At 48.6% G+C, this 14,040-nt stretch overlaps 3 protein-coding genes across 3 annotated transcripts; all 3 read left to right on the top strand.

The window, feature by feature from the left end:
• Positions 1-2,383: 2,383 nt before the first annotated feature.
• Positions 2,384-3,395, top strand: LOC118689111 (UDP-glucuronosyltransferase 1-6-like). The gene is made up of 2 exons (XM_036387196.1): positions 2,384-3,232; positions 3,375-3,395. Exons 1-2 carry the CDS (start codon positions 2,384-2,386, stop codon positions 3,393-3,395), a joined length of 870 nt encoding a protein of 289 aa, XP_036243089.1.
• A 369-nt stretch (positions 3,396-3,764) lies between these two features.
• Positions 3,765-6,337, top strand: LOC118689112 (UDP-glucuronosyltransferase 1-6-like). The gene is made up of 3 exons (XM_036387197.1): positions 3,765-3,777; positions 4,833-5,740; positions 6,326-6,337. The coding sequence occupies exons 1-3, from the start codon at positions 3,765-3,767 to the stop codon at positions 6,335-6,337; spliced, it is 933 nt and encodes a 310-aa protein (XP_036243090.1).
• Positions 6,338-10,983: 4,646 nt separating this feature from the next.
• LOC118689113 (UDP-glucuronosyltransferase 1A1-like) lies at positions 10,984-13,689 on the top strand. Its single transcript, XM_036387198.1, is given in 3 exon segments — positions 10,984-11,212; positions 11,215-11,822; positions 13,684-13,689. Coding segments are annotated over 3 exon segments (843 nt in total).
• Positions 13,690-14,040: the final 351 nt, after the last annotated feature.

The following is a 14,040-nucleotide window of genomic DNA, read 5'->3' as shown; positions in this document are numbered from 1 at the left end:
CTGGATTTATTGGAGGGATTGGACATCTCCTGCCATGGGTTTATTAGAGGGGCTTGGGGATCTCTTTCCATGGATTTATAAGAGGTAGTTTGGGATCTCCAGTCATGGATTTATTCCAGCCTTGGCTGGTGTGTTGTAGCTACCCTAATAATTCCCTCCTGAGTATTCCCTAATCATTCCTGAGCCTGGCATGGACCAGCCTGCACCTGACAGAATCATCCACCCTGGAAAAGACCTCCAGGATCACCCAGTCCCAGCCTCACGCCAGCACTGCCATCATCACCCCTAAGCCATGTCCCCAAGTGCCACATCCAGGCTCCTCCAGGACACTTCAGAGATGGCGACTCCACCACCTCCCTGGGCAAATTATTCCATTGCTTAGCCATTCTTCCAGTGAGGTTTTTCTTTCCTAATACCTGTAACTGCAGGCTGCGGTCACAGGGAATGTTTTCTCCGGCCAGCTCACTCCCTGAGACCGATGGGCAGTCACAAGAGAGGCCGTACCCTATGTGACCTCCAGCCAGGTTTCGGGGTGTCCCCAGAAGGATGCAATGGATCCGGATAGCTCAGTCCTGCTCGGCACAGACTGTCCACCTGTCTGAGCTCCCAAGCAGTTCTCAGCTGCAGGCAACCTGTACGAGCGTTGGGGGGTAGGACGGTCGGCACAGACGGAGACGAGAGATCTCTGCAGCCAGGTCGTGGAACTTGGGGTTTATTGCAATGGGCCTGGGTGTAGGGCTCTGCTGGGAGCTGCCAGCCACAGCTTGGAGCAGGCCCGAAAGAGAGGGGTAGAGAGGATGAGAGGGTAAGTGCATAAAAGCGTAAGAGAGCAAAAGCGTAAGAGAGCAGAAGCGTAAGAGAGCAGAAGTGTAAGAGAGCGAAGTTCCTGTTACAATACAATACATCTTCTTCTGTGTTGAATATTCCAATTCTCACTAACCAATCTAGTACAATATACAAGTCCTATAGCATTTACATACAGCCTCTAAGAATCATTACATTACCGTACTGTGTTACATTTTAAACCCTACGAGGGACTGAGGTGAAGGAATCGAGAGGGATCACTTGTGTGAGTTCCAGGAAGGTTTATTTCCTCAGAGGAGTCAGGGACAAGTGACAATAACTGAGGGGAAAAAAACCTGCTTTTGAGGAGGGGAGGGAATAAGGGGAGGACACAACGTTTTACCAATAGGAAGGCATTACCTTCATGGGTAATGTCAACAAGGGGGAAGAGCCAACCTTCCGATCCAATCTTGCTTCGAGGAAGGGATGAAGGACAGGGAACATTCCAGAACAAAAGGCTGTGCTACCTTTGATAGACAGAGGCATTGCCATGCACTTGGTGGGAAAATCTTGGGGTAAGCAACTCAGGACTGAACCATCAGGGAAGCCAAATAGGGTACATGGAATGAACCATTGCAAACTTATAAAAAAGAATATTTTAAACCTACTACAAAGGAATAAAATGTAAAATAACAGACTGAAACAAATATCCCCTCTGAACCTCCCCTGGAAAAGCTTGAGACCATGCAGTTCATTGTGGTGCATTGACCATGGCATGAAGGGAGAGGAGAGAACTTGTGTGCCTGAGGGATGGAGGCTGCATGGCTCTGAATATCCTGGGGTGCAATATTTTTAATTTTGCCATCAGTAGCAATGCTGTGAAGCCGGGGAAATCACGTCTGTGCTGAACCTGCTCCTTTGCTGAGTCAGGTCTGAAACCCGAGCCTCCAGTGGCTGCTAAAACTCATTTAGTGCTGGTCTGAATCCTGGTGGGGAGGAGTTTTCAGCCAGCCAGGGGCCACCTCCCAGGCTGGGAAACAACTCTGTCAAGTGAGAGCTTGGGCTATACAGAGAGAGGCCAGCCTCTGTCAGCACCTCTTTGTGCTGTCCCTGGCACTGAGGAGACTCCTGCCAGCTCAGAAGAGCCCTGAGCCTTGTCCTGAGGGTCTCCTGCTCCATCCCTGGAGGAATCACCTGAGGATCCGTGTCTCCAACACAGAGAGGCTCTTTTTCATTTGTTCCTGGGGGCTTGGGGGTTGCTCACACCAACGTTGCCTCCCTGGCTCCTGGCCAAGGTGGAACACAAGGCACAACAAAGATGAGGAGTCCTGAGGGATCCCAGCAGCACGGTGAGGAGCTCACGGAACCTCGAGGAACTCCAGTGACTCAGCATTGGAGAGGTCACCAAATCTTGGCTTTCCAAGTAAGGAGGGAAAAGGCAAAATAAACTACCCACAATGCAAAGCAGTGAATCATTAACAACGGGAACATCAAAGAGCAGAGTTCAACAAATTCACCCATCAGTTGCTTTCCAAAGCATCTTCAGACTACAACCTGCAGGAGAAATCTCTTCCAGGGCCCCTACTGCGACCACAGCAACATGGCTTTGAGGCTTTGCCTTGCCTGGATTTCCATCCTCCTCCTCCTGCCCGGCCTCTCGGACGGAGGGAAGCTCCTGGTGGTGCCCATGGTGGGAAGCCACTGGCTGAGCATGCAGGAAGTGGTGGAGAAGCTGAGCGAGAGAGGACACGAGGTGGTGGTGCTGGTCCCCGAGGTGAGCTGGCAGATGGAGACCACGCAGGCCTACAAGGTGGTCACGCACCCGGTGAGCCAGACCCTGGAAGAGCTGGATAACGCCTTCCAGGAATACGTGGCCGTGCACCTGACGCAGAAGCCTTTCCCCCTCAATGCCCTGGCCATGTACAACGCCTCAGTGCATGTTGTCGGCACTTTTTTGGGGCAGTGCAAGGACCTGTTCCACAGCCAGGAGACCCTGAGGTTCCTCAACCAAAGCAGCTTTGATGCCATCCTGACGGATCCGGCCTTTATGTGTGGGGCCATCCTGGCTCATCATCTTTCTCTTCCCTTTGTGTTCTTCATGAGGGGATTTGGTTGCAACCTGCACTTTGCAGCCCCACAGTGCCCAAGCCCTCTGTCCTACATCCCGAGACTCTTCAGCTTCAACTCAGATCACATGACTTTTTTCCAGAGGGTGGAAAACGCCCTGATTTCCCTCCTGGAGCTTGATTACTGCAATGGTCTCTATGCAGAAGCGCTTAAGCTTTCCTCAGAAGTTCTTCAGAGGGATGTGTCCCTGATGGACCTGGTGAACTCGGCTGCCATTTGGATCCTGAGGTTTGACTTTGTGTTTGAGTACGTCAGGCCAGTGATGCCCAACATGGTCTTTGTGGGGGGGATCAACTGTGCTAAGAAGAAACCTCTGCCTAAGGTAATGTTCCTTTGCCTAAAATTGTACATTTCCCAATGAAAAGTCATTCTGTTGTTCCAGCACGTTTATCAGTATTGTTTGTTATTTTTTAATATTCTGGTAATGATTTAGTTCATGCAGGTTTGGGTAATTGTTTCCATAGGCTGAAATCAAACAACCTTGATAGGGACTTACTTGAATTGATGAGGGTTTTGTGACAAACCAAACAAGAAAGGGATTTCTTCTGCCAGATGGGAATTACTGTCCTCAGTGAATGGGTCTTAACTACCAACCAGATCCAGTTTTGATTTCATTTTAATGGCATCTGACATCTATTTCTTTTATCCGATCAAAAATCCAAGAGTCATCTTTTGCTTTTACCTCCAGGCTCAGCAGCATCAGTTGATTCACTTTAGTTGTATTTTCATGACAAATCATTTCCAAACTGGCTGTCTGTGTTAGGTTACTCCTGTTTGTGGGGGTGAAATATAAATGTCGCCTTGAAATGGCAAGAAATAATCTTAGAGTCATGGATTGGGTGAAAGACTCGTGAATGCAGAACTCAGGTAAGTTGTCATACCTTGACATCTGCTTTTACCAGAATTGTTCTGCAGGGTCTTAAAGCTAATCTAGAAATCTAAATCTATTTTTCATAGACAACATGCATTCTCTAAAATGGTAACACTGGACATTTCTATCCTGGCACAAAGCAGGACACAAATCTCTTTTCCCAGGAAATTGCTCCCTCACTTCTGAATTTTGGTCACGCAATATCTCTGCACAATGTCTTGGAGCTGGAGGGGTGGGATTTTTCTTTCCTCTTTCAGATTTCTTTGATGCTCTTTGACAGCTGATAAACAGCTCTAAACTCTTTATCTAGTTTAGAACCCTCTTAGCTCTTCCTTAGCACCCTCCAAAAGGCTTTGCTCTGGCATTGCTTTCACTTGCACAAAGAGACAACCTTCCTGAAGTGGCATTAGTGGGAGCTGTCACACCTTCTCCTCGATTTTGTTTTGCTCACAATACATGACAAGGGTTTTCAAGACAGCAACCAAAGACCAAAACTCCTTCTTTGTGTCCCTGTGCCGGCCTCCTTTCCCTTTGTTTGCCCTGAACCTATCCATTAGTTCACTCCTTGCTGTAGTGCCAGGAGGAAAAAGCCAATGGGGATCGTTGTGCTCAGATTTGGGATTGCCTGATCCATCCTGGTGGCAGTGACATCTTTGTAAGAGGTGCGGGTTTGGCTGCTTCCAGGGGCTGGGAATTCAACATCAGCCTCGTGTCCTCAGGAATGGAGTTGCATCCATTCTGCTGGGTGTATTTTTATTATATTCTCGCCATGTATTTACCAGGTCAATGGTTTTAACCACGATTATTGTTGCAACACGACATCCCTGCTCTTGGTGTCACAGACTCAGTGCTGACAGTGTCTTAGTGCTGACAGTGGTTGAAGCTTAAACATTAACAGAAAGTACAAAAGTTTCTCTATGGACACGGCTTCCCTTCCTTTCCACCAACACAGGCAAAATCACAGGATAATCACACGCATATTGGGAAGTTAAATATTAATTTCTGCAGCCAATAAATTCCCTGCTTACTCTGCACGGACCATGGTATAAAGGAGTGCGTGGATCCCTGTGGAGCAGAACCCTCTGGATCACTCCCACCAAAATGGCTCTTTTTTACCGAGGCACCTGGATACTTCTCCTCCTGACGCTGTCTTTAATCCTGGCTGAAGGTGGAAAGATCCTGGTGGTGCCTCAGGATGGAAGTCACTGGCTCAGCATGCGCCCAGTAGTGGAGAAACTGCGGCAAAAGGGACACGAGGTTGTTGTGCTTGTACCCTCCACCAGTCTGTATATGAAGTCAGAGGAGCCTCAGAATTACACAGTCCAAGCCTATCCAATCCCTTACCCAGAGGAATACTTGGGGGAAATGCTCAAGGCCTTTGTTCATGCCCATTTTATTGAACAGTCTGTTTGGAATGTTGTTCTGACCTCGTATCAAAGCACGATAGAAATTTCCTCGGTCTTCTTCACCAACTGCAAGAGCCTCCTGCGGAACGAGGAGCTGATGCAGTACCTGCAAGAGAGCAAATTTGACTTGATTTTCACAGATCCCATCCTGATGTGTGGGCCCCTGGTGGCTGAGTATCTTGGCCTTCCTTCTGTCTACTTCCTGCGGGGCTTTCCCTGCGGAATGGATTCTGCTGCTACCCAGTGTCCAAGCCCTCCTTCCTATGTGCCCAGGTTATTCTTGGATAATTCAGACAGCATGACGTTTTCCCAGCGGGTGAAGAACGTGCTGGTCGATCTGCTGGAGCTCTTCTACTGTAAACCCATCTATGATAAGTTTGAAGAGCTTGCATATGAGGTTTTCAAAAAGAAAGTGACAGTGACGGAACTCCTGAGCCGTGGATCCTTCTGGCTGATGAGATACGATTTTGTCTTTGAGTTCCCGAGGCCAGTGATGCCAAACATGGCTTTTATCGGAGGCATTAACTGTGTTCAGAAGAAAAAACTGTCTCAGGTACAACATTTTCTTTTGTTTTTATATGGAAAAGGCAAAGTATAAATGTATCATAGAATGGCAGAGTGGGTTTGGGTTGAAAGGGACCTTCAAGATTATCTCATTCCATCCCGCTGCCACCCAGGGCAAGGGATGTCACTCCCATCCTTACATCAAACCCTGACTGACAAGAGCTTGGTGTTCAAAGATTGAAATCCTGCATGATGCAGAAATGGTATTTCCTAATACCCAGCATTCAGATATATCAGAATATATCACATCTTGCCAGACCTAAAGCCTTATCAGACTTAATTAGGAGAATTTAAGTGACATGTAGCTTTTATGCAAATGAGAGTCTCATTTGTTGACCAGAAGAACTTTGCTATCCTCCTCTCCCAGCTGTCTTGAGCACTGTCCATTTATCCCCTCTCCTTTCATCCACAGTGAAGGTTATAGGAATGAAGAGTTTGCCTATTTTCTACAAGTTTCTATTTTCTACAGGCATCCCCTAGATTGATTGCTTTCCATCATTCTTTATTGTCAAGGTGTCAATATCTAAACCCCAGAAATAATCCTCTTCCAGTTCATCCTCCCCTTCTCTTCTAGATTATTGAATGAGGTTTTAAGCTGTCCTGGATATCTCCTGTAAATTCCATTTAGCCTTTTGTGGACCAACCTTCCTGTGTTCATTTGGCAGCCTTGTCTGAGGTTATGGCCTATCTTCTATGCATCTCCTTGCTCTGAGCTGTTTGAAAATTCCCATTAAGTTAATCCATGCTGTAAACTACCAAGATGGCATCAGCATGGGTGTTGGAGCTGCTGCTCCTTTTGGAGGGCAGGTTCTCAGCAAAGTCCAGGATTTCCCACCAGGTTTGGGAAGGAACCTGCAGAAACTGCATGGGGGGAAAAAAAATCCAGCAAGATTTTCAAGGCCAGATTGCCCTGGAGACAGAAATTGTTTCCTGTGTTCACCTGCTTATAGGCTTTAAGGACAGGTTATCACCAGCATTAAACCCCAGCAATTTATAACCAAGAAGGACTTGGACACAGGGTTGAGGTCATGAACTGACCCAACACTGGTCATGAACTGACCCCTCACTGGTCCGTGAACGATTCCTGACTTTGTGCACTAGAGAGGTGTTGTTGGTCTTTGTTATCTGGGGTACAAGGGTGAAATGCTCTTTTGCAATGTTGTTTTATACCTGATAGGATAAGGAGTTAGCTGCAAGTTCTGTGGATAGATGGGGAAAGATTTTCTGCTGGCTGCTTATCTTCCAAAGAATGCGAGTTTGCATTAAGCGTAGCAGTTTGTTTGGGGGATCCCCGGGGTGTCACCCAAGCTGTGTGTGTGCTGGTGGCAGCAGGCAGGCAAGGAGACTGCACAGGGCTTCTGAGGAGGCTCCTTAGATGAGGGTTTATTGGGGGTCCCCCCCCAGGAGCATCATTGTTCCTGTGGGAGAAGAGGGGAGGGAGGTGGGAGGGGGAGGGTGCAAGACCCTAGGGAGAAAAGGGCCAAGAGAGTTTCTCATCAGCCCCCAGAGCTTAACAGGGAGATTCAAAGCAGGTGCGGAATAAGACTTGGGCCAATGGGATTACAGATCCATGGGGAAGATCACAGGCTTGGAATAAACAGTACATTTTCGAGGTGTGAGACAGAGCATACCATTTAACTAAAATGTAACCCCAGAATTTTCCCTTTTTTCTTTAGAAAGAAAAGAGAAAGGGAAATACGACCATTAACAATTTTAAAAATGAAGCAGTAATTACACTGTCCTGCAGCATAAAAATAAATACAATTGCAGTGAGGATTATGTTTTAAACAGTCCATTTGACTTGGTGTTTGCTTTTGGTGGTAGGCAGCAAAGATAAAATGAGCATTTAGTTGTAATAAATGGGTTATGTGGGAACATATTGCAGATTTTAAACAAATTTAAAGTCCGGGTGAGTGCTTAAAGGCTTCAGCCTTTGGCACTAACCTCATATGAGAGTTTTGGGATTGGCCTTTTCAGTGTGACTGGCCCAATGGTGTCTGACTTTTTCTAGCTGGCTTTTCAGACCACCACAGCCCCCAGTTTTAGGCTGAGGCGCCGACTTCTGTTCCCCCTCTCAGGGACAGGGAATCACCTGGAGCCCCCCGGACTCCAGGCAGGTTTGCAGCCTCAGATTCTCACCCTTGGATCTGAGATTTACCGCTGCTTTCACCTTCCAGCCAGTTTAACCCAGAAGACCCCTGGTTTTAGGTCGTTAAAAGGAAAACAAAAAGAAAAAAAGTAATTTGGCTTCAGCTACTACTTATACTGACGGAGCATTCAGCACAAAAACTGTCAGAGTACTTTCCCAGGCACCATTTTAGGTTACCAGTCACCCTCAGAACCTACTGAGGACAGCATAAACGCAACAGGGATTTTGATTCAGCAGTCCAATACTATCTGGACACTCGCTATTAAAGAAACAAGCAAAAACTGCTTCTGATTGGATCTACCCTTGTGACCTGCCAGGCCCCTGCTTTCTAAAACTGACAACAGGACAATTTGTAATAGGAACACACATTTAAACTAGAGAAGCACAATTGTAAAAACTACTTCATGGGGACAGGAGGGAAATGGGGAGAAGACAGGTATTGGATCGGAATGATAAAATGGTTAGAGGGTTTTAGGATGAAAGTTCTAGCTGTGGAGCTCTTTTCAGCTAGAACAAGTGGATTGGGATTGGGAATTGGGGAGGTTACGGGGAGCCGGGGACTCTGTGAAAGAAAAGCCTTTTTGAGGTACCCTGTGCCTTTGAGCAGCCTGCACCCGGTGAACGACTCAAAATAAGGGAAAAAGGGGTATGGATTGCAGAGAAGGATATTACCCTGCTCTTGGAATAACAGGGTGTTATAAATGATCAAATCGGAAACCAAACTTATAAGAAAATTTAGCAATGATTTATTAGATCGTTACCAAAAATAGAATTTTTTTTTCACCACAGCCAAGGCAGCGTCAACCCTGGGTGTCGGTGCTGGGTGAACCGAGTGGGTGTCGGTGCTGGGTGAACCGAGATCCAACCGACAGTGTCAGCTTCTCCCCAGTGGTTCACCCCAACTGCTTCATGCAGCGAGCTTATATACAGTTTATTCTGCCTGAGGCAGAAGTGACTGAATGTTCCTTTGTGTCCCTTCATATGTAGAACTGGGGCAATTCATGTGCAGGAATAGACAAAAGTAAGTCCAGGTGTCTGGATGGTTGTCTGAACACTTTGGAAGAGCCTGTATTCACATGTAGCAGAGTGGCTCAGGTGCTTGATTATGGTAGATGCAATCTTCCCGGGCCCAGGTGCTCCTGAGTGGCTTAGACATTCCAGGGAAGTCAGCAATCATGGCCTGGGAAGGTTTCATTCATAGGTTAACAGACTTGATGTTATCTTAAAGTTGTAAAATTGAATAAAAATGAGACTCTGCTCCCAGCCAGGGTGGTGAAAGACATACCTTGGATTCTACAATATTTTATACATATCTAGCATTTGAATTATCTCTACCCTATACTACACAGGGGAAGGAGATCATAAATTAGAATTTTCAATTCAATGAAATATAGAAGGCTGTTAAAACTGGTATTACAAAATTATTTTAACTTTGGGGTTTGGTTACTAAGCTTTTTCTCTAATTCCAGCTCCTACCTTCTGGGATTTGGAAGGCGGAAGGTGGGAAGTAGGAGCTGGAGAGGGGGTTGGTTAATGAGAGACAGGAAAGGGGCGGAGCCTGGGGGAGAAAATGCGGGAAGAAAGGGATTTTGGGGAGGAGAAGTAGAGGATGGTGTGGTGTGGCTGGAGGTCGCGGCTCTGCTGGATCTCCAGGCCATGCGGCCACAGCACACACGGCGGTAGCTCTGTTGAGGCTGAGCAGTGTGGCCGCTGTGCCGGGCTCAGAGGGATGGAGTGGACTCCTGGGGGTTTGTTTAGGGGAAGGAAGGTTAGGGATGGAGTTAGGGGAAGGAGCAGCGAGGGGGGGAGAGAGTAAAACTGGGGAAGGAGGTGACAAAATTGACGACAGGTTTTGGGGTGGTGCAGGGCTCAGGCAAAGCTGAAAACTGCTTCTTGCTGGTCTGGTGGCTGCCCTGCGGAAACTGGTGGGGTTTGGTTCCTTCTTTGGCTGCTGCTGTGGTCCAGGGTCGGGCTCGGTGATCCGCACGGCTTGCCCGCTCTGCGGAGCCCTTCCCTGCCAACTCCAGGCCGGGGCCGGTGGCTTGGCTCTGCTGCCAGCGCGGCGGCTCCCGGCGAGTGGCGGCAGCTCTGAGGAGCCACATGGCGGCCACATGGGGCGGCGGAAGTGGCAGCTGCCGGCAGCGATCTTAAAAGCTGCGATGGTGGGATGGCGGCACGCTGTCTAGCGGGGCCTCTGCGCGGTGGTGCCGGGGCCGGGCCGCTCAGCTGGTGGTGGAGGTGGTGCCCGGAGCCGGGACCACGGCCCCACACGGGCACTCGGCGATGCCAGAGCCGGTGCTGAAGCGGTGTTCCACGGGGCCGGCGGGGCAATGGAGGTCCATTTTCTTCTTAGGGTTGTCGGTGGTCAGGCCGCACGTTGGAAGCCATTTGTTGTGGTTCGTTTGGAGGGATCCCCAGAGAGTCCCCAGGGGGGGCCCTAAGCTGTATGTTCGCAGGCAGGCAAGGAGACTCCACATGGCTTCTGAGGGTGCTCATTAGATGAGCAGCATGGTTTCTGAGGGAGAAGGGGGAGGAAGGGGGAGAGAGGGAGACCCTAGGGAGAAAAGGGCCAAGAGAGAATGTGTAGTCTCCCTTGCACAGCTTAAGAGGGAGATTCAAAGTGGGCGTGGAATAAGACTTGGACAAATGAGATTATAGATCCATGATACTTCAGGGGAGGATCATGGGCTTGGAATAAGCCGCACATTTTCAAAGGGTTAGACAGAGCAGACCATTTAAATTGAATGTAACCCCACAGACCTTGGGTGTGGTGGGCTGGTGGCAAGAAGTGCCAAAAAGCCGGGGTCCTGCTGAGGGACGAAGGTGCCATTCAGCCAATAACCTCAGCTTGGTGTGTGTGAAGGTGACACACCTTTCTTGACTCACATAAAGCCACCTTTGAAGTCCCAGCCTGCCCTGAACCCTCCCTCATCATTGATTGCTTTCTGTGACCTTGGTGCAAAGATATGATGACCCCAAATGGGAGGAGACTCAAAAGGGCTGAGGTGGAGCATGGCTACAAAAGCTGGCAGAGCACTCCTGGCCTCTCTGGTGCCAGGCTTCCACTCTGCACGGCTCACACCATGCTGGTGGCACTGCTGCTGCCCTTGCTGTGCCTCCTGAGCCCGGCTGCTGCCGGGAGGCTGCTGGTGATCCCCATGGAGGGCAGCCACTGGCTCAGCATGAAAAAAGTGCTGATGGAGCTGAGCAAGAGAGGGCACCAAATCGTGGTCATCGCACCGGACAACAAAATCCTGATCGATTCCTCGGATGTCTACGAACTGAAAACCTACTCTGTGCCATTGATGAAGGAGACGTGGAAGAACATGTACGCTCCCTCAGTGCAAAATCTTTCAGCCAAGAGCCTTTCCTGGTGAGATTCTGGAAGCTTTTGCAGGAGTACCGGCAGAGCGGAGCCCTTTTTCATGCTTCGTGCAAGTCCTTGCTGCACAACCAAGAGCTGCTGAAGTACATTGGACAGGGTCACTTCGATGCCCTGCTCACGGATCCCGTGTCACCCTGTGGGCAGATCATTGCCCTGCACTTCTCCATCCCCAGTGTTTTCTTCCTGCGGCTGGTTCCGTGTGCCTTGGAGGTTCGCGCGGCTCAGGGCCCGGACCCGCCATCCTACGTCCCACGCATGTTCTCGGAGAACACCGACCACATGACCTTCTCCCAGAGGGTCAAGAACTTCCTGATTACCCTTTCCGAGTCCTTCATCTGCAATATTGCCTATTCTCCCTTTGAGGAGCTGGCCTCAGAGTTCCTCCAAAAACCCATGACAATGACGGAGATTTTAAGTCACGGATCCATCTGGCTAAGGAGAATCGACTTTGTCTTTGAGTATCCCATGCCTGTCATGCCCAACATGGTTTTCATTGGAGGCATCCACTGTGGAGAGAAGAAGAAGCCCTTATCTCAGGTCAGTGGCTGGCAACCTGGGAGGGGTTGTGACACTCACAGCAGCTGCATGGTCCAAGTGAGGTGTTTGAGAGGGATGAATCTTATCTCTCTCTTGGAGGGAGACTATTTCCAAGAGCCTGAGCTGTTGGCACAAGGCAGTGGCTTGAAGCTGCCAGAGGAAAGGATTAGACAGGATATTGGGGAAGAAAGTCTTCCCTGTGAGGATGCTGAGGTCCTGGCTCAGATTGCCAGAGAAGCTGTGGCTGCCTCACCCGTGGATGTGTCCATGGCCAGATTGGACAGGGCTTGCAGCCACCTGGGATAGTGGAAGGTGTCTCTGGCCATGGCATGGGGTGGAACGGGATGAGCTTTAGGGTCCCTTCCAACACAAACCATCCTGGCATTATACAAAGATCAGCTCCCTCTTTCAAACTCTTATTTTCTGTCCTACATTTATTTCAGGGATTTGGGGTATCCTGCCATGGTTTTATTGCAAAGATTTTGGGATCTCCTGGCACAGATTTATTAGAGAGATTTGGGGCTCTCTTCTCATGGGTTTCTTAGAGGGGTTTGGTGATCTCTTTCTGGATTTGTTAGAAGGGTTTGTGATTCTATTTTTATGGGTATAGTAGGATGGGTTGGGATCTCCTACCATGAGTTTATTAAGGGATTTTAGGTTCTCCAGTCATGTATTTATGACAGGGGTTTGGGGATTGCCTGTCATGGATTCATTAGAGGGGCTTGGGCTTCTATTGTCATGAATTTATTAGAGGGATTTGGGATCTCCTTTCATAAATTTATTAGAGCAGTTTTGGCATCTGTGACTGGATTTATTGGAGGGATTGGACATCTCCTGCCATGGGTTTATTAGAGGGGCTTGGGGATCTCTTTCATGGATTTATAAGAGGTAGTTTGGGATCTCCAGTCATGGATTTATTCCAGACTTGGCTGGTGTGTTGTAGCTACCCTAATAATTCCCTCCTGAGTATTCCCTAATCATTCCTGAGCCTGGCATGGGCCAGCCTGCACCTGACAGAATAATCCACCTTGAAAAGACCTCCAGGATCACCCAGTCTCAGCCTCACGCCAGCACTGCCATCATCACCCCTAAGCCATGTCCCCAAGTGCCACATCCAGGCTCCTCCAGGACACTTCAGAGATGGCGACTCCACCACCTCCCTGGGCAAATTATTCCATTGCTTAGCCATTCTTCCAGTGAGGTTTTTTTTTCCTAAAACCCACTCTGAACCTCCCCTGGTACAACTTGAGGCCATCTCCTCTCATCCTTTCCCTTGGGACGCATCAAGACAGCCTGATCTCACCCCAGCTTCCGTCAGGGAGATGTAGAGCACGACAAGGTCCCCCCTGAGCCTCCTTTTCTCCATGAACATCCCCAGTTCCCTCGGGAGAGTTTTTAACCCCTTCCCCAGCTCTGTTACCCCTCCCTGGACAGGGCTGCCTCCAGATTTGTGCCTTTTCACCCAAATCCAGCCTTCCCACTGTCCCTTTGCTCAGGTGTCAGCAGGGAGCGACTTTGATCTTGTACTGCCTTGATCCCAGCAAATTCCCCAGAATTCCTGGCTGGGATAACCTGGGATACCCAGGCCAACTGAGGGAGCCTCTGACCAGTTCGCAAACCCTGAGGTACTGATTAACTTCTGCAGTCCTGGGATTGCCTTTGCACCCCCACTCCTCATGCTGAAGGTTTGGATGGAAAATCCATCCTGCAGCAGGAGGGAGAGGAGGGCAGGACATTTCCCTGCCAGCCCTCTCCTTATCCCACTTCAGCAAACAGCTGGGTGCCATCACAAAATACAGAAATTCACTTTTCTTTGGGAGAACATTCTCTTTTCAAAACGGGTCAGCTTCCCAATGCCCAGGTCTGAGCGTGCTTTATAAAAATCTGAACATATTTAGTACTTGTTACTGTGATGTTTTTCCTTTGCAGTTCATAATATTATATATATGCAGTTCATATATATTATATATACTATACAATTGAGGATTCAGAGAGTGTTTTATTCTGTTTTACCTCAGAGCTTCTCCCCCCTACTCTGACACTCAAAAATTTGGTTTTCTAAAAAACTATCCTGACATAAAACTGCTCTTTGCCACCTTGCCAATAGAAATAATTAAAGACATGGTTAAAACAGGAAAAATAAGTAAATAATGCTGGTATGAGGAACACAATATGCAGTTCATTGTGGTGCAGTGACTGTGGCATGAAGGGAGAGGAG

Source organism: Molothrus ater, chromosome 7 (assembly GCF_012460135.2).
Source record: "Molothrus ater isolate BHLD 08-10-18 breed brown headed cowbird chromosome 7, BPBGC_Mater_1.1, whole genome shotgun sequence".
Classification (NCBI taxonomy): domain Eukaryota; kingdom Metazoa; phylum Chordata; class Aves; order Passeriformes; family Icteridae; genus Molothrus; species Molothrus ater.
This window is presented reverse-complemented; position numbering and strand designations above follow the sequence as displayed.

What these genes read in the sequence shown, in the direction of transcription:
- LOC118689111 (XM_036387196.1), top strand. Translation starts at nt 2,384, where the DNA reads ATGGCTTTGAGGCTTTGCCTTGCCTGGATTTCCATCCTCCTCCTCCTG. An exon ending in AGAAGAAACCTCTGCCTAAG is followed by an intron (nt 3,233 to 3,374) that starts GTAATGTTCCTT and finishes TTGTTTCCATAG; the next exon opens with GCTGAAATCAAACAACCTTG.